Below are 27,091 nucleotides of genomic sequence, written 5' to 3'. Positions count from 1 at the left end.
AATAAGGAAACTCCTCACCATCCACAAAATGTTAAACAAAAATCAGTGCATTCCGAGAATGTACCTGTCGAGACGATAAGGAGGTACTGGCCTGAAGGAGCTCAACCAAGTGCACACAATGACAACTGTAGCATTTGTCGAATACGTAAAAAGTGCAACAAACTATCGAATACAATTTGTAAGCGAACAAGAAGACAACAAACTAGACCAGGTATCCCTAACCCACATAGCAAAACATTTCCAAAGACAGGTCGAGATGGAAGACGTCACACAAGCAACTGAGCCCACTTGGAGTTTGCAAAAAAGCACCTAAAGGACTCTCAGACTGTGAGAAACAAGATTCTGTGGGCTTTCATGTGTCTTTCACCGAGGAGAGGCTTCCGTCTGGCCACTCTGCCAGAAAGCCCAGATCGGTGGAGTGTTGCAGTGATGGTTGTCCTTCTGGAAGTTTCTCCCATTTCCACACAGGATCTCTGGAGCTCATCCAGTGACCATCGGGTTCTTGGTCACCTCTATTACCAAGGCCCTTCTCCCCAGATTGCTCAGTTTGGCCGGGCGGCCAGCTCTAGGAAGAGTCCTGGTTGTTCCAAACTTCTTCCATTTAAGAATTATGGAGGCCACTGTGCTCTTGGGAACCTTCAATGCAGCAGAGATTTTTTGTCGGCTTCCCCAGATCTGTGCCTCGACACAATCCTGTCTCTGAGCTCTGCAGGCAGTTCGTCCGACCTCATGGCTTGGTTTTTGCTCTGATATGCATTGTCAGCTGTGAGACCTCATATAGACAGGTGTGTGCCTTTCCAAATCATGTCCAATCAATTGAATTTACCACAGGTGGACTCCAATCAAGGTGTGGAAACATCTCAAAGATGATCAAGAGAAATGGGAGGCACCTGAGCTAAATTTCAAGTGTCACAGCAAAGGGTCTGAATACTTATGTAAATGTGATATTTCAGTTTTTTCTTTTTAATAAGTTGGCAAAACTTTCCAAAATCCTGTTTTATCTTTGTCATTATGGGGTATTGAGTGTAGATTGATGAGGGAAAAAATGAATTTAAACGATTTCAGCATAAGGCTGCAACATAACAAAATGTGAAAAAAGTGAAGGGGTCTGAATACTTTCTGAATGCACTGTATATATAAAAAGAGTTGGACAGAATGGAAGTAGACACAGAAGATTCTTTGGAATGGCAGTAGTGTATATATGTTGCTTCTGGGACACTCTCATTTTCCCATTGACTTACATGTTAATTTTTCCCCTCCCTCATTGCCCCTAAACACCTCTATTTCTCTCACCCTGTTCTTTACGAACCTTCTAACCTTTTGACATGTTATCCTTATTCATTAGTCCACTTAAACAATGGTCCTTCTGTGTGAACCTGTGATCCTTCTGACCTTATGGACCTTTTAACCTTTTACTCTTAATATCATCTGGTGAATCATCTTTGACCCACTCAAACAACGACCCTACAAATATTTGTTTATGCGTGGGAAATAATTTAATTCTCTTGCCACTCCCTTCACCATCTAATATATTAACAAAAAAGATGTTTGAGTTTGGTTCTTTATTAAGATATTTTAACTGAGCTAAGATAAAATGGTAAACCTCCCTCAATGTTCTTGTTTGAGCGCCTCCAGTGCCACATACCATTTTAAAATTAAAGTATATATTTTCTTGGCAACCATCAAAGTTTTCCGTCCACTCAAAAATATTTCCATCTTTTTTACCCAATTCACCGGTATTTAAATTAATTCTCTTATTTGTTTTGTAAATTTTTTTACCAGTTGTCTTTTCAATTATACCTATTTGATATTTTTCACATTCGTTATGTTTACCATTTATATACCAAGGTTGATTACACCTCCACTCTTTAGTCTGGTTGGTACTTGGTTCTATCATTTATATAAAAGTAAAAAGGCAGTGGTAGCCCGTTAAAATCCCTAACCCCCCTTTTTAACTTATCACTTATATACTTATATAACCATAAGGGAGACTATCAATTCAATTTTCTAAAATAAACCTCTTATCATCAAAAGCCCCCAATGCTTTCTTATTCACCTCTTCTGAATATAATTTATGTTTATAACTTCTTATTCCATTAATCTTTCTAAACTCTTCTTTCTTTGTTGTTAAACAGTTATAACTTAAAGTTTATTGTTTCTTTAATGACATTTTTCTTTATGCCTTTTAACTTCTTATCAGTTTTTTCAACGTTATTCACAATGTATTTATAAGCATAAGCCTTAGACCTCAATCCCACAAATTCACTCATGACATTTCCTCCTAATTCATCCTTAAACTTTCCAATCACCTTTTTATTTTTAGAAGAGAACAACTCACTCTCTGGACTGTAATTACTAGTGTCATAGATATTAATGTCCTTTTTCATGTCTGAATAAACATCATCAGTATTAATTTGCAAAATAAAACTATCTGTATCCATATAAAGTAGATGAACATCATTTTGATATTTCTTCCTCAAGTTATTATAAAAGTAATCATACATTAATGACTTTGATAAATCAAGAATTTATGTTCCAATATAAATAGGTTTGTCCATTTCAATACTCTCTTTAATCAAATGGATCGCACAAAAGTTCTCAGTAAAGACCTCAGCTCGAGTAAAACTCAGTCTATTAATTAATTTTGATGCTTGTTTCCAAGATGTTGATAGTCTGATATTTTGTCTTTTTCTCACATTTTCCATGGTCTTACCAAAGACCGCATTATTCATCAATTTATAAAAGTCTTTCTCAAAATCTGTTTTTGACTCTGTTCTTCTTTGTGTATTAAAATCAATGTACCCCTTCAACCAATGACTTTGATTGAACTTTAGAACCCTATGGATCTTCTCTACTCTTAGACCTTTTGATAAATATTGTCGCAAATTTCTTTGGTGTAGAACATAATTTTTCTTGTTATATAATGTAGTAAGTAATTTTTCTGTTGATTCACCTATATTAAATGATTGTTGATAATCACTTAACCACTCCTTCTTTGGACTTTCCTTTTCACAAGCAAATGGGAGATCTTTGTGTAGGTTATGAAGTTCCTCTGGATATTTCAAATCGACCTCAAAATAATAACCAACCTTTGAATCATCCAATTCTTTTTGTGTAGAGATACATACATCTTGTAAAACCTTTTTGTAATCTTTTTCCTTTACCCATCTAAGTTTTCCATAAGGAAGAGCCTGAGACATTGCCCAGCCATACAGGTTGTTCGCATCATAATACATCAAGTAGGAGCTCTCTACCGATGGATCATAATTTGGAATGTACTTGTTATTTGCTTTAGCATATCTCTTTGAACAGACTTGTGAAATTCCTCCTCTCTTTGCCTTTTCAATCATCAAAAGCATATCAACATCGGTTATCAAATCCAAAGCTTGTTTTGTCATTTTTAACATCGCGCTCCAAGCCAATCCAGGAGCAGTGTAATAGTGAGCAGGATCCAATCCATATCCAGAATGACAGATTGTTCTGAAAGCCTCAAACACATCAGCCAACAAAAGCACATCAGTTTTGAGGTACAAATCGTGATACTCACCAAGATTCTTAATGTTATATTTTTTCCAAACATTTTGTGCGTGTACATAATCTTTATCAGATATATGACTATTATTTAATTTGTTATAGAAATTTTCTTTTAAAGGAAGTTGTGTTTCATTGAATCTCTCAAATGAGTCCATATAGTCATAGGGGTAAATTCCCTTTTGTGTTAGAAAATCTTTATCTAAAAAATACTCTGAAAGACATGGAAACTCTTTTAGATTTTGAACCAAGTTAGCCAATGGACTTGCCATGAATTTAAATGTATCAAGAAATCTGATATGAGTAATAGGAGATGTGTGAATTGTTTTTGTGAATGAAATGTATTTCTGATCCGTGTTTGGAATTGCTGAGATACTTCCAGAAGTCTTTGAGAGTTCCTTGATAAATAGATGTGTATCATAATGAGCGTTGTTATGAAGAAAGACAGGAATGAAAGAGGGGAGTTGATAATTAATATTACAACTTTGATGAGCCGGACCTCTATATTTACCAGTGAGATGACAATGGTCTCTAACCTTTAGACCTTTACCAATTTTCTCCTCACAAATATGACAGACATTGTTTTTTATAAATTCCCTTTTTTCTTTACTTGTTAAGGACATTGGTTTATTGGTTTCTCTCATTATCTTGGTTAATCGAACACAGTCTTTTTCTAGTCGTTTCACAAACTCCTCTGGGGTATTTGAGCCTCTATACATCTCTAACTTGTTATATTTATCACCAACGGATGATTTGATATAATAACAAAAACCACAAGGAGTATGTTTTTGATATTTATTTGTGTATGATTCTTTTGGATCTGGAGAAGCAGTATCAATTTTTTCTAAAATACTTTCAAAATCAGCATATATAACAAATGGATGTTTTATTGTTTTCTTTTCATCTTTGAAAGTGATCTTTGAGTCTTTTTTAGGCATGTTGATTACCGTTGATTTATGTTCACCACAATAATTTGAATGTTTATCTAATCTTTCTTGTGTATGGAAGAAGTTAAGACAACGCATACAAATATATATTTTATTTGTTCTTTTACATACTTGTGGTTTTATTAATTTTGTAATATCTTTGATGAATGTATAATGTGAATTTTCGTCTGAATTAAAATATAGAAGATTAATATGAGTTTGTTTACAATTGTCAGAAAGCTTTAAAACCTGAATGTTGTTTGTTTCTGTTAGACCATAAACATTAACTGATAAATTATTCAACTTTTCAAATTTAGGAATATCATTTAAAGTCATCGGAAACTTTAGATCTTTCGTATTTAATGTATTCTCATATTTTTTATAATGAGATACTCTTTCATCATGAAAATGTGGAGGATGTAAGTGTGCTAGAATAGACCAGAGAAAACATTTATTGTCTTTATTTTTGATATTGATAACTGCTTTTCTATTTTTGATAACACTGGGTAAATCAATGTAAGAAGAAGCTTTTAGAGGATCTGATTTAAGAATATGAATGTCTATGTAAATAATTTTTCCTATATTGAATCCACTTCCTACGATTGAATTATCCACATCTTGCTCTTGTTTAATAAGTTCATCATAGACTCCTGATGTTTTAAAATCTTGATATGAAGATATAAAGTGTGCCTCAGTTCTCATGTATGGTGTATCTATAACTCCTTCGTCCTTTGTCATTTCTAATTTTACTCCCATATAAAATTTAAGTGGTTTCATTTCTTTTAGTGTTTTTTCAATCAACGTTTGAACAGCAGGTTTAACTATTTCTACAGCATCAACTATAGACTCTGGTTCAGGAGGTTTGAAGTTAAAGACTCTTATTTTAATATGTCCTTTGAATGCACCATCAGAGTTTTTAATAGTAAACAATTTTGACAAGTGTTTGTTAGTTTTAAGATGGGCTTTAAACCCCTTCTTGAGGATGGTTGTTTTACAGACCTTACAATGTTTTGTTTTAGGTGGAAGAGGGGAAAGTTTGTTAAGAATGTTGTATGTATGTTTTGCGGTGAGAATATGTTGTTTATAATATTTTACTTCCTTCTCGCAAGTATCACAATAAACCATATTTATAGCGTGAGAAAACGTGGTGTTTTATATATATCACTGTGCTTAAAATAAAACACTTTTGAGCTTTACAGCTCCGTTTTATATATATCGCTGTGCTTAAAATAAAACACTTTTGAGCTTTACAGCTCCGTTTTATATATATCGCTGTGCTTAAACTAAAACACTTTTTCACTCAGAATCATCGAAGTCATAACTATCACATGAATACTCAGAATCATACTCAGAGTCATCAATAAAGCTACTCTCATAACTATCATTTGAGCACAAACTATTAGTATCATAACTATCATCTGTGTTCAATGAAATACTATCATCACTATCGTCCGAGTTCAATGAAATAGTAAAATCTTCACTGCTGTAATGACTCATATTTAATTAGCAGAAAAAACCTTTCCATCTATACCAATATACTTTCTTTCATTAACGGATTCAATCTCTACATTTTTAATTTCAAAAGTTATCTTTAAATAATCTCTAACTATCATAGAACGAAATGACATTTCACCAGAAATATTAACATCATTCATTTTACTTAGGTCTACACCCTTTGGATTATTAAAGTAAATACAAATTTCTCCACGAGTATTGTTGATGGTCTTATCATTCTTTTTCAAAGTATCGTGGTCAATCACTTTTTCAAGCTTTGAATAAATTGCCAGGAGTAGAGGAGAAACTTTTGTTAGATTTACTTTAATGGATGTCTTTCCAGGTATAGTTAGAGCTCTTCCTTTAAATGAAATAGAGGGGCTCATGTTATTTTCCATAACTGGTTTTACCCAAAAATTTCCATATTTATCTTTGTTCAATTTAACATCTTTGACATATTTTTCTATATCTTCCACCGAAGTAGAGATTGATTGAAATTTGTCTTTTGTGCTTTGAAACATTGTATTTATTAATGAATAAACTTGCGTTTAGTTTAAGTAAAAATTTACTATATAAATATGATAAGTTCTGAAGGATATTTAGAATTTCCAGACTCTCCATATGATAAATTAGAGAATTGTCCGGCTTGTGATAGAATAGGGCTTAATAATGAGGGTTCATATAAACAATGTATTTTCTGTGATTTAATTTTAATTAATGATAATAAAAAAAAAAAATATATAGATAACTCTTTTAAATTAGAACCAAAAATGAATTACTTTACAAGATTATTAAGAGAGATGAATGTTAAGTATTGTGATGATAATACACCATTTCTTTCAAGGGAAGAGACTATTTGTATTGAGGAAATGTCTAAGGGTTTAATGATATTTATTATTCAAAATAATTTTAATGGAAATGTTAATACAAGATACTATATAAATAAAATAATGAATTATTTTGAAATTAAACCTGAACTCAGGATAAAATATAGAGTTTCTAAAATAGCTCAAAAAAAGTTAGATGACTTGTTTTCCAAATATATAAATGAATGATTTTTTACCCGTTTGGGAAAATAAGATAAAATTTAATAACCATAAAAACATTCCAAATTCATTGAGATGTCTAATAGTTGGTTCAAGCGGATGTGGGAAAACCTGTTTACTTTTAAAGATGCTCCTTGGTCCTAATTTTTTAGATTATGATAATTTAATAATTTTTACAAAGTCAAGTTTTCAACCCGAGTATCAACTACTCTCACAGGGTTTTAATGCGGGTCTTAAAAAGGAAGACATTATCGGTTTATTTAAACTTCAAAACAAACTAAATGATTATAATATTGAAGATATAATACAATTATTTTGTGATACACAGAAATCAAAATCGAAACCAAAACCCATAACTTGTATTCTCAGTGATAATACGGATGATATACCTTCACCTCAAGATTTAGATAAATCAAAAAAGAACCTCGTCATCTTTGATGATTGTGTTAATGAGAGAAACCAAACAGTAATGGATAGCTACTATACAAGAGGGAGACATTCTTCTTGTAATTGTATATATCTTAGTCAATCATATTTTCAACTCCCTCGACGCTCAATAAGAAACAATGCCAATACTTTTATTTTATTTAAGTTAAATTCAATAGATGTAAATAATTTTTGGAGAGATAATTGCTCTACGTTATGTAGTAAAAAAGAATTTGAAAATTATCTGAAACACACGATTGAAAAATATAAATATATTGTTGTGAAACAAGATGAGATATTAAAGGATGTATTTTTATTTTAAACATAATTACATATATAAATGACAACAATTATTATTAACCTTGTGGGTAAATCTGCTTCTGGAAAGAACTTTCATAAATCTAAACTCTTGAATAGTAAAAATGAAAAGATTGTAAGTTTTTTTTAAAAACACCCTATGATTCGTTTTGTGAGTACTACAACCAGAGCAAAGCGACCAGGAGAAGTAGAAGGGAAAGATTATTACTACATTTCAATGGAGGAACATATGCGATTGAGGAACGAAGGTCAAATATTTGAGGAGGTCTCTCTTGGTTCTACAAAATATTCACATTGTAAGAGTGAGTTAAATAAAGTAAAATCTAATGGTCTTGGGATTTTAGAAACTAATCCTGAAGGAATGAGACAAATTATTAAACAATTGTGTGGTGATGGAGTTAAGATTTTATCATTCGGTTTTGATATCGATGAGGAGACTCAACGCAAACGTATGAAAAGCAGAGATACAAGTATTAGTGAAGAAGAAATAACAACTCGTATTAATACCAATAAAGAATTTGATGAAATATTTAAAGAAAAGGATTTATTTCAACACATTTACTATAATGACAAAGAAAAGGAAAACTTTCCCATTGACCTTTACAATTCATTAAATGATATTTTTCAATAAATAAATACAGAAAATGAATACCGAAGAAAGAGCAAGAAAGTTTAAAGAACATCAAGAGTTGGTTTCAAAAGTTGTAAAGCAACAGGAAGAGATAAAGAAGAAACGGAGACAGAAACTAACTGGTGAAGAAGCCTTTGAAAGAAAACAAGAGAAATTTTTTAAACCGCTTTTAAAAACTCAACACCCTACAGTTCCCACGGTAGAATTTACTCCGAAAAAACTTCAAATGCTCAAAGATTTTAGTCAGATAACAAAACAAGAACTTGGAAAATTAGAATATAATGATGAAGAATTATTTCAGAAACTTGAGGAGGTAAATCAACCCCCTAATTATGTAGTGGAAGCTCTTCAAAACAATGAATATTTGGCAGATTCAAAAACCAGAGCAGGTCTCATTCCAACAGAAGAACCAGCAGTGTTCCATCTTGTGAAAGAAAAGGTATTGATATTTAATGATGAATTGATGTTCTTGAGTTCTACTCAACCAAATGTTAAATTAACTCCAAGATTAATGTTTCTTCTAACAAACCCCGGATTCAGCGGTTCAAAATATTTTGAGGAACCACTTGATATGGAAAGAGAGGAAGATAGGGTATATATTGAGTTGCTAAATGCACTTGATTATGGAGTTTCTGTTGCTGGTAAAAGTAAGAAGAATGAGAAGGAGAAACATATTATTGATGCTTTAAGTAAGCTTGGTTCGGGTGTTAGTTTTCTTCCAAATGACCCATCACAATTAGTTAATAGGCTATTATTGTTGTTAGGTAGTAAGAAGGCTGGAAACAACAATTGTTTTAATGAATCCTCAGCCATTTTAGATCAGTTGATGAATATGAAAATAATTAATAAATGTCAATACAAAGATATTTTATTAGATATTAAATAAGATGAGAAGCACAATTCTTAGTTTTAATTTCACAACGAGCGATTACACAGCTTCATTCCCTTACCCACTACAACTTGACCCCCTTACCTCATATGAGGCATCTTTATTGTCGATGGAAACTTATAATACCTTGTTTAATATCACAGAGAAAAACAACAAGTTTCGTTATAATCCAGGAAGTGGATATAAAACTATAACCGTTTCACCCGGAGCTTACGAGATTTCTCAAATATCTTCTGAAGTCTCTCGCCTTATGAAAGAACAAGGTGATGAACCAAAAAATATTGTAATAGATATTCAAAAACACACTTCAAAATCAACGATTAAACTTAAAAATAATTATAAAGTTGATTTCACGATTGAAAATTCGTTCAGAGAGCTATTGGGTTTCTCTTCAAAAAAGATTGAAACTAATGGGACGTCTTACAGTGATAATGTCATTCAAATATCCTCCGGTATAAATTCAGTATTAATTCATTGTGATTTGATTGATGGTGCTTATAACGATGGAATAAGAACAAATACAATATTTTCATTCAGTGCATACTCAACCCCGATTGGTTATAAATTTAATATGGAACCAAAAAATCTTGTCTATTTACCTGTGTCAGGAAAAACCATATACAGAGTAAATTTTAGGATAACCGACCAAGTTAATCGTATGATATCCTTTAATGATGAAATTATATCCATCAGAATTCACCTACGTGAAGTTTTTCAATAAATAAATAATGGTTATTGTGAGAAAACACGAGTTGGGAAAATATAAAATAATTACAGGGGAGGGCATGTACCTTTCACCATACTATACAAGGTATGTGGGTAGAGGATACTATAAACCAAAGAGACAACGGGGTGTGGGTCATCAATTTCGAAATAAAGGAGATGGGATAATTGATACTCTAATGGGTATTGGTTCAACCATCCTTAAACATAAAGACCTAATTGGTTCAACTGCTTCTGCCGTGGGTTCAGTTGCGGGTGCTATAAAGAGTATAAAAGATGCTCAAAAGGAGTCTCATAAATTACAAACAATCAAAGAAATAAAAAAAGGTGAAACTCAACTATCTTCACAAGAACGACAAAAAATCATTAAAATACTTGGGTCAGGGTTTCAACAATTTTAATGCTATATAAATACAAGTATGGAAGCGATTGATAGTATCTATGATTTGGATGATACGATTATCATTTCAAACTCCACTAAAAAGGAAGACTATTTTAAGGTAAATGCTATTACAGGAACAGACTGGAATTCAAACGGAACAAAAAGTTTTGAAATAAATAATCAACAAACTTACTTGAATATAGCTGATAGTTTCTTGCTGTGTAAATTTAAATTCACTAAGGCTGCGAATAATACTAATGCTACACTCGTAAATGATTTCTTCTGGAAAATGTTTGATAGTGTCCGCCTGTATATTGGAACACAAGAGGTTGAAGCGGTTGATTATGTCTCTGCTACATCTGAAATGATGAAATTTACACTATATTCGTTTAGTGATAGAATGGGTAAGGGAGCTGTTGAAGGTTTTATTCCTGATATGTCAACGGGTACAAACGCAGACCCTGGTTATAGTCAAAGGAAGTCAATGTATAATGATGACGCAAAAGCTGAGAATAGTTTTACCGTAGCAGTACCTCTGAACGGTATATTTGGATTTTGTGATTATGATAAAGTTTTGTATGGGCTTAAAATTAGATTTCAACTACAAAGGAATGATAATGTAAATAGATTGCTTTTTGGGGTTGAAAATGCTTTTGGAGAAAATAATAAATTTGTTATTAATGATTTGTGTTGGTATATAAGTGAATATACTCCTAATCTTAAAACGGAAGAGATGTTAAATAGAAGACTTAACTCAAAGAAACCACTAAATGTATCATACCTTAAAAGAAGATGTCAACACGTTAAACTGGACCACACTACCTACACTTGGAATTTGGGTGTTCTTCAAGGAAAGCCACGATACCTCTGGCTCATTTTTTAAAAACCAGATGGAGAGGACGGTACTAATAAGAATAATGCCCTGAGTGATAATGCTAAGGTGAAACAACTTCGGGTTTCTCTTGATGGCACATTTTATCCGCGAGATAGATTGGAAATTGATTGGGAAAAAAATGATTATGCGGAAGCCTACAAGTCCTACCAAAAGGTGTGTGAAAGTAATGGTAATAATGATCCTATTTTGGATATGGTTGCGTTTCAAAAACTTTATACAATCTACGCAATTGACCTGAGTTCTCAAAAGGAAACTATAAAGTCTAATCGAGTGGATACTTCTCTATACATTGAAAGAGGGGAGAGTGAAGAGGTTAATGCATATTGTTTGCTTTTGGAGGAAACAGAATTACAGATTAATACAGATAATGGTGTTATGATTAATATCACATAGGTTTTTTCTCATAAATAAATGGTTGGGGTATATGTTAATCAAATCAATCTTAATAAATTAACATCTTGTATTCAAAATCAAAAGCCTTGTATTATTAATGTTAATACAATTCAAAGAAAAGGAGCTGTAAGAATTGATGTTTTACTCACACACACACACAAGTAAAAACACTAAATGATGTTGGATCACTTAAAATTAAAATGACGAAACCTATGTTAAAGAAATATTCAATAGACGAGTCAAGAGGAGGATTTCTCCCGTTTCTAATTCCTTTATTTGCTGGTTTAAGTGCGGCGGGAGCATTGACTGGTGGTATTTCAGCAGCGGTAAAAACTGCTAACGAAAGGAAGGCACAACTAAAAGCTCAAAAAGAATTGGAAAGACATAACAAGGAGTTGGAGAAACAAATTAGTGGAAGTGGTGTAATTGTAGATTTTGCTCAAAAACTTGAAAGTCTACCTGATAAAGCTAGATTGTTGGTTGGAGATATGCTTTCCTCTATCGCTCAAGCGGGTGTTAAACTAACTAAACGGGGTAATGGATTGTATCTTTCTCATAAATAAATGGATAAATGGTTTAAACAATTTGGAAAGAATACAACGTCAAATATAGAACTAGCTAAGTATTGTAAAACACTAAAAATTGATAATGTGGTTATTTGTATGAGAGATGAATTAATACATATAAATAAGAATACAAAGAATATTATTATGAATTTAGACACACAGAATGGTTCTCATTGGGTTTGTATTCATAATAGTCAGGATAAATATTATTTTGATAGTTATGGTATGCCACCACCTGTTGAAGTAATACAATTCTTACAGAATGGTGTTTATCAAACATTTCAAGTTCAAGAAATTAATTCTAAATGTTGTGGTCAATTATGTTTATATGTATTATTTCAACTCAACAATAATGAAAATTTTTATGATATCATTTTTAATCTAATATAAATGACTTATGTTGGAAAAGATGGTTCTATCTTTGGAAAATCCTCTCAGGATATTGATTTATCAAATTATTATACAAAGGTCTTTCTGTCTTCTACCGACTCCTCTCCGGCCTTGCTCCCCCAGCTCTCTCCGTGCTCTGTCCCCCAAATATTCCTACAGGTCGCACAAGATCTGCCAGCAACCCTCTGATGGTTAAACTGCCGAAATCTCGGCTCTCTGCTCACCTTCACTCTTTCATTCCTCTTTTCTCCCGCCTGTGGAACAAACTCCCACACTCCCTTCAATCCCTCTCCTCCCTCCAGGTCTTTAAAACAGCTGTTCACCACCATCTCTTATCTTCCCCCATCCATAACCTTGATCTTTTCTACCCCCACTAATTCACCCCAGATCCACCTTGTTTGAAATTCCAACTTATTTCCTGGAAATCCTGGCAGTGTCCATATGTTTATACCTCTCCCACCCCCCCCCCCCTTCACATGCCTCCCCCCCTTCACATGCCTCCCCCCTTCACATGCCTCCCCCCCAAAGCCCTCTCCCTCCCACAGATCTCTCGATGTCTCCATGTCTCTCGGTCCCTGCTCTCAAATGTTGTGTTTGTGTCCTTCCCCCTCTCTCCCCATCTTGTCTACCGCTCCCGATGTTATTTGTTTTATGTGTCTGTTTGTCTTTCTGTGTGATTAATTTTCGCTCTTTCACGAGCCTCGATCTTGTATACAAAAAAAAAAAAAAAAAAAAAAAAAAAAAAGGCACAGGCTGAACGACAAAAATATAGTGTAAGTAAAAATATTAATATGAAGAATACTTATAAATTAATCAATTATCCAAACCCTACAGATGCGAATGACTTAATTAGATTAAGTGATTTATCACAATATATATATTTAAAGAAAACAGCACGTTTTGTTAAACAAGTAAAATTTACAACCACAACACCTGGTTATACTGACCATACACCTTTCCTCATTGAATTTAACTACCTGCTTACAATTGAATTTTATAAAGAAGGACATATAGTTAATATGCGAATTAATAAATGGGGGTATGATATGCCTGATTTAGGGTATAATTGGTCTTTTTCAATAAACATAGAAGACCTACATGATTTTAATCAGTCTCGTAAAGAAGATTATCCACTTGGTGAGGATAAGGATTTATGTGGAAGTACAATTAATAAACAACAAATACATGGTTTTAAGAAAAGAAAAATATATGATAGTATAGCGATGGTTAGCATGACAAAGAAGGAAGGTCATGAGATAAGGATAGAAAGCCAAGGAATACAAACCAATTTGGTAGTGGGAAGATGGGGTGGTATTACCTGTCATAATATTAATCTCACATATATTTCTGATACATAAATGGCAGGAAGAAGACTACAAGAGAATTATAATTTTTGTATTCAAGGATACCTACAAGAAAAGGGTGCTCGGTATTACATACCTTATGATTTGGAGCATATACATGGGAATTTTGTCATTAAAAACTGGCCTTATACTGATATTGTTAAACCCACAAATAGAGACTTGTTTAAAATATTAAATAAAAATGAACTTCTCAAAGTTATGAAATATAAAACTCTTTTAGAAATCGTCAACAAATCTTATTGGTATCCTATTATGAGAAAAATAATTATAGATACAAGAATATCTCAAAATCCAGATGAGTATATGTATAATATTATTTGGGGTTCAAACTCAAGGGTAGCAAGGGATGAGGAAGGAGTTGAAGAAGAGAAGGAGGAAAGAAAGAAAAAGGAGAAGAAGGAAAGGGAGAGGGAGGAGAAGGAGGAGAGGGAGAAAAAGGAGGAGGAGAGGGAGAAAAAGGAGAAGGAGGAAGGAGAGAAAAGGGAGAAGGAGGAAAGAGAGAAAAAGAAGGAGGAGAGGGAAAAAAAGAAGAAGGAGGAGAGGGAAAAAAAGGAGAAGGAGGAGAGGGAGGAAAGGGAGCAAAGAGAGAGGGAGGAAAAATATAAAAAGATGGAAATCAGTGAGATTCGTAAAAGATTGAGTGTATTACAGCAAATAAATGAATCTCAATGCACCGAAGAGGAAATTAAAGAATTAACAACTCTTATGAAGATAATGGTTTCAAAAATAACAACGTCAATGTCTTCAATTTCAGGGAGGAGATTTAAATGAGAAAGTGGTGAAGAAGAAGAAGAAGAAGAAGGAAAAGATTATGTGATTGATGATGTTGGTGTCATTGACTTTAGTTAGTTTTTATTTGTAAATAAATGGAGGAGAGAGTGAAGGCATTCCTTAGGATTCTTTATGTTTTAAAAATTAAGATAGAAATGTATATGTTAAAAACCAAAAAGGTTTTGATACTCTGTCGGAATTTTTCTGATAAATAAATATGAGTTATTGTCTCAAATGTAAAAAGAAAACTAAATCTAAAAATATCTCTTATGTTAAAGCTAAAAATAATGGAGTTTATCAAAAAGGAATATGTCAAGTGTGTGGCTCTAAAAAGTGCCAATTCATCTCACCTAAAAGAGGAGGAGATATACAAAAGTTTCTGTCAGGAAGTAAATTTACAACAACTGGAATTCCAGGGGAATTACACCTTCCAGGGTATTCTTTCTGTGGTCCAGGAACAAACCTGGATAAAAGATTAGATGAGGCTGACAATCCTAAACCTTGGTCTAAACCTACAAATAGGGTTGACGAAGTGTGTATGAAGCATGATATTGCTTATGGGAAAATCACTACGTTGACTGAAAAACATAAAGCCGACAGCGAAATGTTGTATATACAAAGGCACCGAAGGATACAAAATCTTTGATACAAAATCCAACGTTGAGAGAGAAAGTTGATAGGTTTATTGTGAGAAATTTGATAAATGCTAAATTGAAACTTGGTCTTGGTTATTCCTCAAAAAACTATAAGGCTCTAATGATGTTATCAAGACTGAGGAGCTTTTGGCTGAAGAATTACACAAACCTATAATCACAAAGTTTAAAAGAAGGAAGGTTTATTCTAAATACACCGACCACATATGGTCCGCTGATTTAATTGAATTGAATAATGACAGGGGATACAGGTATGCTTTAACCGTTATTGATTTGAGGAGTAGATTTGCCTGGGTTGTCCCTTTAAAAAATAAAAGGGGTGATACTTTAATGTTAGCCTTTAAGCTAATATTTGATCGGGATAAAAGGAAACCAAAGAAGTTATGGACTGATGAGGGAACAGAGTTCTATAACAAAATATTCATGAAATTTCTTAAGGGGAAGGGTATTAAATTATACAGCACCTTTAATGAAGGAAAGGCAGTTGTTATTGAGCGTTTTAATCGTACTTTAAAAGAGAAATTATATAAAAAATTCACACAACTCGGTTCTCAAAAATGGGTGTATTTAATTCAGGATATTGTAGATAATTACAATAATACAGTTCATTCATCAACAAAATCAAAACCATTGGAAACATTTACAAAATTAGAATATGAAAAGGAGATTAATTTGAGAAAGCCCAAGTTTAAAGTTGGTGATATTGTAAGAATATACAAATGGAAAAGTCATTTTGAGAAAGGTTATACACAAAAATGGACTCGTGAATTATTTAAAATCATTGATGTAATGGATACCCTTGGACCTACAAATTATATGATTTAAATGGAGAAGAAATCTTGGGTTCATTTTACTCGCAAGAATTACAAAAAACACAAGCAGATAATACCCTTGAAAATAATAAATAAATAAATAAAATGTAATGGGGATACGTTTTTAAATCTGTGAACCCCAAACAGAATCCCACAACTTTTTAGTTGGGGCTTAACTTTTGTGTGTGTATAATGGGGATACGTTTTTAAATCTGTGAACCCCAAACACAGAATCCCACAACTTTTTAGTTGGGGCTTAACTTTTGTGTGTGTATAATGGGGATACGTTTTTAAATCTGTGAACCCCAAACACAGAATCCCACAACTTTTTAGTTGGGGCTTAACTTTTGTGTGTGTATAATGGGGATACGTTTTTAAATCTGTGAACCCCAAACACAGAATCCCACAACTTTTCAGTTGGGGCTTAACTTTTGTGTGTGTGTGTATGTGTGAGTGAGTCATAATAATATACAAACCCTAACCCAACCCCATCCCTAACCCAACCCCATCCCTAACCCAACCCCATCCCTAACCCAACCCCATCCCTAACCCTCACATTCAAAATCCCACCCAAACCCTAACATAATCTTTCTTTTCTTCTTTTTTTAAATACGTATTTCTTCTTTTTTTTTTTTTCCTCTTCCTCCAATTCTGTCTTTCAAGGCTTTCAAGTTTGAAGAAGTAGAAATGGGAAGAAAGAATTTTCCAGCATTTTCTTCCTCGAACTTTCTTTATATTGCTTAAATCAAGCGTCATTAAATAAAGAACATTGTTCATTGCTTTAGAATCCAAAGAGTCTCCAAGAGGAACCCCACAGGTAGAGTCTCCAAAATAAAACCAACTTTCCAAGTTCCCAAGGTATAACCACATTCCTGTTGAGCCTCCAAGATAAGTATCACATTCCGAGTCATCAAAACAAAACCCCCATTCCGAGTCTCCAAAAATATAACCATCTTTCCAAGTCCCCAAGGTAGAACCACAATTTTCAGAAATATTGGGGGTTTCCGTGATAAGTCTCACATAGTATAACTGCGGACCATCAGGGAAAACTTCCCTTTCCCAATTTTTTAGGGTTTCTATGATGTGTCTCACATAGTATAACTGCGGACCATCAGGGAGAATTCCCGTTTCCCAATTTTTTATGGTTTCTATGATGTGTCTCACATAGTATAACTGCAGACCATCAGGGAGAACTCCCCTTTCCCAATTTTCAGAAATTTGTGGGTCTCCAAGGTATAACTCTTTGGCTGGGTCATCAAGGTAGAACTCGTTCTGGGGGTCTTGGTTGTTCAAAATGTCTTCAAACAAAAAAATAACTTCATCCCAAGTTGTGTTAAAAGCAGAATTTTCATTTCGTATCTCAGATACAATTTCCTGTGAAAGAAAATAACAATGTATTAATTTAATACAATATTTTTATTTGTATAAATCAAGCTCTATGAATATTAAAATAAACTTTGTTAACTCTTACACAAGTCTCATCTAAAAAAAAAAATTAAAATAAATAAGTAAATAAATAATTAATTAATTAAATAAATAAATAAATAAACAAACTTACCTCCATTGATAAGAGGTTCGAGTCCAGTTCATCAATCTGAAGGTTGAGTTCTACACAGGTAGTAGGACTCCAAGGAATAGCAAAGTTATCCCATTCCATTTCGGCATAGTAGTCCATTCTCAAGTGAAGCAGAAAGCATGTTTGAAAAAGCCTGTGTGGTCGGTGCCTTTTATAAGGGCTGGCTGGGTGTGTCATTTCCTGTGGAAATTCCCTGGGCGTGTCTTAACTGGAAATGATGTGATGGAAATTCCCTGAAAATGATGTAATGTATTACCTGTTAATGATACAATGCTGAAGAGTTTATAAAGTGGGTGGGGCTTAGCAGAAGTGGGCGGAGCTTAACAAAAGGGGGTGGGGCTTAGTAAAAAAGTGGGTGCGGCCTAACAAAAAGTGGGCAGGGCTTAGTAAAAATGTGGGCGTGGCTTAACAAAAAGTGGGCGTGGCTTACCAAAAAGTGGACGGAGCTTAACAAAAAGTGGGCAGAGCCTACCAAAAAGTGTGTGGCACTGGAGGCGCTCAAACAAGAACATTGAGGGAGGTTTACCATTTTATCTTAGCTCAGTTAAAATATCTTAATAAATAACCAAACTCAAACATCTTTTTTGTTAATATATTAGATGGTGAAGGGAGTGGCAAGAGAATTAAATTATTTCCCACGCATAAACAAATATTTGTAGGGTCGTTGTTTGAGTGGGTCAAAGATGATTCACCAGATGATATTAAGAGTAAAAGGTTAAAAGGTCCATAAGGTCAGAAGGATCACAGGTTCACACAGAAGGACCATTGTTTAAGTGGACTAATGAATAAGGATAACATGTCAAAAGGTTAGAAGGTTCGTAAAGAACAGGGTGAGAGAAATAGAGGTGTTTAGGGGCAATGAGGGAGGGGAAAAATTAACATGTAAGTCAATGGGAAAATGAGAGTGTCCCAGAAGCAACATATATACACTACTAATGGCTAAGAAGACGTCAGCTCTCCTAGGATGGAGAACAAATCATTATAAATTCCCAAGACCAAGGACACGACACAAATGGCTTGAAGAAATGGCGGGACTAAGGCAATCGGCCAAGTGTAGATTCTGCAAAGTAGAAACAGAAAGTACGAGCCACCTCCTATTGGAATGTAGAAAGAAACTCATGTCAGAACAGTTGTACACCCAAAGGCACAACAATGTATGCAGATGAATCCACTGGCATATCTGCAAAAGCCTCAATATTCCAGTTCCAGAAAACTCATAGAAACATGAACCAAAAACAATCACTGAAAACAAGGAAGTAATGCTCATGTATGGCATAATGATCCCATCAAGTGTGAACATAGAAAACAAAGCATTGAGCCTGGATATAGTACATAGGTACAAAAAAGAAAAGAAGGCATTGTTAATTGAGGTGTCAGAACCCAGCGATTTTGGCCCAAGCAATGCAGAAACCAAGAAAATGACCAAATACCCAGACCTCACAAATTAAGTGAAAAGATCCTGGAAGCTGAAGACCACCTAAGTTGTACCAGTGATTATTGGAGCAATGGGAATGATAAAAAAACATATCCTCACAAAGATCCTATAAACCATCCCTGGGAACATTACCACAAACAAACTACAGTTGGAGGCTGCCCAGCCGGGGCTCAGTGGCGACTCTCAAAAAAGCCATCAGAACAAAACTCTGAGAAAAACAAAACTTCACAACTTGGCCATTGAATCACGATCCTTAACCGAAAAGAAGGTGGATACTTCGAATCCTGGGTGGATCTCGTTCCACCTTCTGAAACCCGAATTATGGAGATAATAAACAATCATCTATCTACACACACTCACAGCATTAAATTACACTACGTTTCATTCCATCTACACACGTGATGATATGCATGCCTGTCTCCATCCAGAAATGTATGTTGGCACCCTTACATTGTGCGCTCATTGTGCGATAATCTGTGGTTGCAGGTTGGTAACTCTGACAAAGATGGTGGCGGCATTGGAAAATTGTATACATCAGGAACAACAATCAGTTATGAGTTTTCTACAGGTGAAAGGAGTGAGTGTAACTGAAAATAACAGACAAATTTGTGTACAGTATAGGGCATCATGCTTGGACTAAATGAAGGTGCACAGGTGGACAGAAAAGCTTGGAGAAGGCAGACAAAGTGTGTGATGAACAACGTCCAATGAGACAACAGGAGTCTGTCCGGAAAGAAGAACAGTGGTGCAGAAGAGCTCATTTGCAGTGAATGACACATGCAGTGCCCTCTATAGGTATCGGAACAGTGAAGTCAAATTTGATATTATTGCTATACTAGCAGAGGTACCCGGCTTTGCACGGGAGTGGGAGGAGGAGGGGAGGGGGAAGAGGAGGGGAGGGGAACGGGGGGGAGGGGGGAGGGGGAAGCGGGGGAGGAGGAGGGGAGGGGGAAGAGGAGGGGAGGGGAATGGGGGGGAGGGGGAAGTGGGGGAGGGGGGGAGGGGGAAGGGGGGGGGAGGGGGGAGGGGAAGGGGGGAGGGAAGGGTGCGGGGGTGCCCAGGGGAAGAAGGGCCCCTCCCCTCCCCCTCCCCCCCCTTTCCCCTCCCCCCTTCCCCCTCCCCCTCCCCCTTCCCCCTCCCCCCTCCCATCCCCTTCCCCCTCGTTCCCCTCCCCTTCTCTTCCCCCTCCCCCCCTCCTCCCCCTTCACACCAGGGGGGTTGACTCAGCCTGTCATCCCACCGAGGTCGGAAGTCGGAACTCATTGTCGTCAAATAAATGTAGCCTGTATGTTTCACTCTTTGTCACATGCCGTTGGTCCCATGTCAATCGGATGAAGTTGAAAAAGTAACGTTACGAAGGTTCTCTGGGACGTACTGATTCCGAATAATGAAGTTGAAAAATTAACGTTCCGAAATACGCTAATTACGCTAACAGAAGCGCTGGAGGGAGCACTGCGCTCCCTCCCTTAGATTCCCTCCCTCTTCTGCTAGCGCTAATTACGCGTAACACACTAATTTTAAAACCCGAAGTTTTTTTAATTTTAAGGTGTGCTGTAGTCAGAAGCGCTAGAAGCGCTGCGCTCCCTCCCTTCGAATCCCTCTCTCTTCTGCTAGTGCTAATAATACGCTAATTTTAAAACCCGAAATTTTTTAAATTTTATGTCTCCGTGACATTCCTGGGACCATCCCGAGTCGAACAGTACTTTCCGCTCGCAAATCCGTCCACGGGTTCTCGAGATCTTAGAGATCATACATAGATCAGGATACAGACACAGAGGCCAACTCTACTTTATATATATATAGATGTCATAACGCCTAACGGCGGCATAATTTTTTTGTTTCAAGCCAAATAAACATGAAAACAATAAGAAAATGACAAAACAATAACTTTAATAAAACACTCAACGGGATCTGTCCCAAAAATTGTGCGGGAAAGGACGTGATAAAAGCGAAAAATAAATGTCAGAGGGGTGATTCGAACCCCGGACTCTGAAAAGATAAGGCGTCATGCTAACAGCTCGACCACTTCGACCCGTCATTTCCGGAAAGCTATTTGTGAGAGTGACTTGAAACGAAAGATTATTTTACGCGCTGCTGAAAGGTATTTATGCGTTATTATTTATTCGCTAGCAAGTGATTATAAATGTTTATGTCTCCGTGACATTCCTGGGACCATCCCGAGTCGAACAGTACTTTCCGCTCGCAAATCCGTCCACGGGTTCTCGAGATCTTAGAGATTGTAGACCCGAAGTTTTTTTAATTTTAAGGTGTGCTGTAGTCAGAAGCGCTAGAAGCGCTGCGCTCCCTCCCTTCGAATCCCTCTCTCTTCTGCTAGTGCTAATAATACGCTAATTTTAAAACCCGAAATTTTTTAAATGTTTATGTCTCCGTGACATTCCTGGGACCATCCCGAGTCGAACAGTACTTTCCGCTCGCAAATCCGTCCACGGGTTCTCGAGATCTTAGAGATCGTAGATAGATCAGGATACAGACACAGAGGCCAACTCTACTTTATATATATAGATGCTAGCAGAGGTACCCGGCTTTGCACGGGAGTGGGAGGAGGAGGGGAGGGGGAAGAGGAGGGGAGGGGAATGGGGGGGAGGGGGGAGGGGGAAGCGGGGGAGGAGGAGGGGAGGGGGAAGAGGAGGGGAGGGGAATGGGGGGGAGGGGGAAGGGGGGGAGGGGGGAGGGGAAGGGGGGAGGGAAGGGTGCGGGGGTGCCCAGGGGAAGAAGGGCCCCTCCCCTCCCCCTCCCCCCCCTCCCCTCCCCCTTCCCCCTCCCCCCTCCCACTTCCCCCTCCCCCTCCCCTCTCCCATCCCCTTCCCCCTCGTTCCCCTCCCCTTCTCTTCCCCCTCCCCTCCTCCTCCCCCTTCACACCAGGGGGGTTGACTCAGCCTGTCATCCCACCGAGGTCGGAAGTCGGAACTCATTGTCGTCAAATAAATGTAGCCTGTATGTTTCACTCTTTGTCACATGCCGTTGGTCCCATGTCAATCGGATGAAGTTGAAAAATTAACGTTACGAAGGTTCTCTGGGACGTACTGATTCCGAATAATGAAGTTGAAAAATTAACGTTCCGAAATACGCTAATTACGCTAACAGAAGCGCTGGAGGGAGCACTGCGCTCCCTCCCTTAGATTCCCTCCCTCTTCTGCTAGCGCTAATTACGCGTAACACACTAATTTTAAAACCCGAAGTTTTTTTAATTTTAAGGTGTGCTGTAGTCAGAAGCGCTAGAAGCGCTGCGCTCCCTCCCTTCGAATCCCTCTCTCTTCTGCTAGTGCTAATAATACGCTAATTTTAAAACCCGAAATTTTTTTAATGTTTATGTCTCCGTGACATTCCTGGGACCATCCCGAGTCGAACAGTACTTTCCGCTCGCAAATCCGTCCACGGGTTCTCGAGATCTTAGAGATCGTAGATCTATCAGGATACAGACACAGAGGCCAAGTCTACTTTATATATACTAGGGCATGCCCGTACTATATATATATCTAAAATTATATCCCCCCCCCTCTATTTACATGAAATGGTTTGGTCCAAAGCGAACGGCTTGCGAGTACGGTGACAATCCCCCCCCTCTATTTACATGCAATGGTTTGGTCCAAAGCGAACGGCTTCCGGAGTTTGGTAAAGAAATCGCCATCGCGTGCACAAACGCGCAGGAAAGCGAATGAATCGCAAATTCGTTTTTATTAGTTGTAAAACATAGTTTAACGCCAACATAGTTTGCAAACGTGAAATAAATGAATACGCTCTCAAATGTGCCATCCGAGGCAGAGTGTGCCCGCCACGTTCGGCACACGCGATCGTTCGCTGCTCTCTGATTGGTTGAATCGTTTTTTGGACATAGCTCGGTAAGTAATTGTCCGATTAATATGAAACCTTGAAAAGGCACATCCTCGGGTCCCCAGCAATATACCTGGCAAGTTAAAAGTATATCGGACCCGTGGTTGTCGAGAAACAGCGGTCACAGACAAACGTACAGACAGACAGACAGAGATTACTGGAATTATAGATAGATAGATGCTCAAGAAATTTGGATAAGATCAAAAAATAAATATGATGTAAGAGTAGAGAAGGTCATGCTTTATTTCTTGGTATTTCTATGCATAAATACCAACGTAATATTGTTACGGTCGCGGAGGTTAAAAATCCTGCTCCTGAACACCAATATGTTACGGCCTGGGGGTTGAGTCTACTACGAGGGGGTTAGCCTCTGTTCCCTCCCAAACTTACTGGGACCTGAGGCTGCCACACAAGAATAACTTCGTACTTCGACAGGTTGCGAACCAGCAACTATGAACGCCAATTAGTCCGTCGTGCAACAGCAGGGTCCAATCGTCTAACACCACTTACCTGTACCACGAGACAGTTCCAAACGGGGAACATACCTGCCTCCAGCGATGTACCACTTTTGTTCCTGGATGGAAATTTGAACGGCCGAGCAACGGTTAGTACCCGCCGGGCTGATGATAATTTTGTTATGGCCGTTCGCTACTCTGGGTGCGAGCAATGGCGAATCAATGGAAGAAAGGACATTCACGGACAGAGGGAAAGGAAACATTTGACGATTCGATTTATTTACAAGTATTTACAGTGCTATTTTACATTTTACAAGTATTTACAGTATTTATTTACAAGTATTTATCGATAGGAAAGAAATAAAAGACAAGAGGCAAAAACCTAGCCTATTCTCTGCCTTATGACGATTACAACAAATAAACACAACATGGGCGCCCACCACACATTCACGGAGGAGGAGGAGGGGAAACGTTAGGATCCTGTTAGCAAAATGGTTATGATGTCACCAGGACCTTGTTGTGTCCACTGCAACGACCTCGTCTTGTCGTCACCAACAAGCACCACGCCGACAACATGGCCACCCCCAGCACGAGCACGAAGAGGAAAAGGCAATCCCCAGCACGAAAATGAGCAGGCAAAAAGCGTCGGGAACTCGGCAGAGTGAGTGCGTTGGGAATCATGCAGGGAAGAGTGCCAGGGACACGTGGAGAGCAAGCACGTCGATATCTCGTGCAGAAAAAGAGTACAAATCATGCACATGTGCAGAGTGCAGAGTCGGATGAACATTTGCAGAGTGTCTGATGACCACGTGCAGAGTGCATCCGGCAGGCAGAGAGCAGGCACGTGTAGAGAGAACAAAGTACAGGCCTTTCTATCCAACAGAGAGCCGGTGTGTACCCCGGTTTAGAATAGGCACACCGTATCTCTGCGTGTCATAAGAGGCAACTAAAAGGGTTGGCGTCAGGAAGGGCATCCGGCCATAAAAACATTGCCTCAAAAAGAGAACCATGACAATTACAACTACATATGGGCAGGGTACAGTCCAAAGTACCACGTGGGGGACCCCACTCCCTCTCGTCAAAACTCAAGGTGGGGAACCCGTTCGAAGCAAGGGTGGAAATCACTCCATTTATGACGACGAAACGTCTGATGCCCGACGTGGAGATCGGTTTCTGAGGTTTGGGACATGGAATGTAGGGACAATGACAGGGAGATCAGGAGAAATGGTGGAAGTATTGGTCAGAAGAAGAGTGGACATATGTTGTGTGCAGGAGACGAGATGGTAGGGAAGTGGTGTGAGAATGGTGAAGGGTAGGCAGGGACAGAAATACAAGTTTGTGTGGCAAGGGTGCCCAGAAGGCGTGAATGGTGTTGGTGTCCTGTTTTCTGAGGAATTTGTAGACAGTGTGGTGAGTGTGACTAAAGTGAGTGATAGGTTGATGATGGTGAAAATGATGATTGGAAAGCTCTTCGTGAACGTCATCTCGGTATATGCTCCACAGGTTGGTCGGAGCGATGAAGAGAAGGACAAGTTCTGGTGTGCAATAGAGAAGCTGATGAAAACGTGAAAGATAAGGAAGTTGTTAGTAGGAGGAGAGGAGATATGTAGGAGGAGACCTAAATGGACATGTGGGAAGGAGTATGGACGGTTTTTTGAGGGAGTTCATGGGGGTTATGGATATGGTATGAGAAATGGAGAAGGTGAAAGGATTTTGGAGTTTGCTGATGGAGCTGATTTGTAATACTCAATTCTAGAAAGAGGATAATAAGCTTGTTACATACAAGTCAGGTGGGTCGACGACAACCGTTGACTACCTGCTGGTGCGTAGGCGAGATAGGGGGCACCTCCGGGACACAAAGGTGATCCGGGGGAGGAGGCTGTTTCACAGCACCACTTGGTTGTCTGCGACATAAGGGTGAAAGGTGCGAGGAGAGCTCGGCGGGTGAAGTACTAACTGAGAATTAAGGTGTGGAGGTTGAAAGAGGTGACAGTGAGGGAGGCATTAAAAGAGAGGCTGAGTATGGTAAAGGATGATGTGGTTGAGTGTTTGGATGTCAATGAAAGATAGTCTGTTGGGAGCCGTTGGTGAGGAATGTGGATGGACAAAAGGACCACCGAGGCACTCGGAAACATCATGGTGGGATGATGAAGTTGGAAAGAAGATTGACGAGAAGAGGAGGAAGTTCAAGGAGTGGCAGAAGGCGAAGGGTATGGGGGCAGAAAAGGCAGAGCATGAAAGTTATAAGGCAGCCAAGAAGGCTGCAAAGAAAGAGGTAGCAAAGGCGCAGGAGGCATGTCGGAAAATGTTTGGAGAACGCTTGGATTTGGAAAAGGGTCAGAGAGCGGTATTCAACATTGCAAAGCAGAGAGCGAAAGAGAGGTGTGATGTGATGGGGATGAGCTGCTTGAAGGATGAAGTGGGACAAATCGTTGTGGACCCAGATGGAATTAAAGGAAGATGGAAGAGATAGATGGAAATACTGTTGAATGCAGACAATGAATGGGATGGCAACATAGAGAGTAACCCAGTTTTAGGACCAGCAGAGAAGATAACCGAGAAGGAAGTTGAGGAAGCGATAAAAGCAATGAAGAGTAGAAAAGCAGGAGGGCCGACGGGAGTTGTGGGAGATATGTTTAAGGCAGCGCGAAATTGGGGTGTGAAGAGAATGACATAGATCTGTAATCTGGTGGTGAAAGAAGGCCGCATTCCAGTGGATTGGGAACTGAGTACCCTCGTCCCTCTATACAAGGGGAAAGGTGACCTTCTGGACTGTGGCTCGTATCGAGCGATAAAGTTATTGGAGCATGGAATGAAGGTATTGGAAAAGGTATTGGAGAGGAGGATAAGGAAGAAAGTGAAGATTGACGAAATGCCGTTTGGATTTATGCCAGGAAGAGGAACGACAGACGTGCTTTTTATTGTGAGGCAGTTGCAGGCGAAGTACATGGAGAAGAGGAAGAAGTTGTTTCTTGGGTTTGTTGATCTGGAGAAAGCATTCGATAGGGTTCCACGTGAAGTAGTGACATGGGCATTGAGGAAGTTAGGAGTGGAGGAATGGTTGATCAGAGTAGTGATGGCAATGTACAAAAGAGTGCGCACAGCTGTAAGGACGAAGGACGGGAACAGTGGTGAGTTTGAGGTGAAGGTGGGAGTGTATCAGGGGTCAGTACTAAGTCCACTACTATTTGTAGCTGTGATGGAGGTGCTGGCTCAGAACGTAAAGGAGGGTTTACCGTGGGAGTTGTTGCATGCAGATGATCTGGTGTTGATTGCAGAAAATATGGATGGACTTTAGGAGAAGATGAACAAGTGGAAGGAATGTATGGAGACAAAAGGTCTGAAGGTGAATATCGGAAAAACGAAGGTGATGGCAAGTGGTAAAGCATGTGGTGAGGTGGAAAGAACTAGGAAGTGGCCGTGTGCTGTGTGCAGGAAGGGTGTCGGAGTGAATTCCATTCAATGTACAATGTGCGCTGAGTGGGCTCATCAAAAATGTAGTGGTTTGAGAGGGTCATAAACCAGTGTGGCAGCTACATTCAAGTGTAAGGTGTGCACAGAGG

General features: G+C 37.8%; 1 protein-coding gene across 6 annotated transcripts in view; it reads right to left on the bottom strand.

Moving 5' to 3' along the window:
- WWOX (WW domain containing oxidoreductase) overlaps positions 1-27,091 on the bottom strand; it is a 198,273-nt gene that overhangs the window by 152,676 nt on the left and 18,506 nt on the right. Inside the window, exon 1 of one of the 6 annotated variants that reach the window (XM_068129207.2) lies at positions 24,042-25,462. The exons of the other annotated variants lie outside the window; for them this stretch is intronic. Within the exon in view, the coding sequence (XP_067985308.2) occupies positions 24,042-24,315 (274 nt within the window). The 5' untranslated portion in view covers positions 24,316-25,462. Of the gene's footprint in view, positions 1-24,041; positions 25,463-27,091 lie in introns of those variants that run through there. 6 annotated transcript variants of the gene reach the window in all.

This window comes from Myxine glutinosa, chromosome 9 (genome assembly GCF_964187855.1).
Source record: "Myxine glutinosa chromosome 9, kmMyxGlut1.1, whole genome shotgun sequence".
Lineage (NCBI taxonomy): Eukaryota > Metazoa > Chordata > Myxini > Myxiniformes > Myxinidae > Myxine > Myxine glutinosa.
Note: the sequence above shows the minus strand (reverse complement) of the source record. Positions and strands in the feature narration are given on the sequence as shown.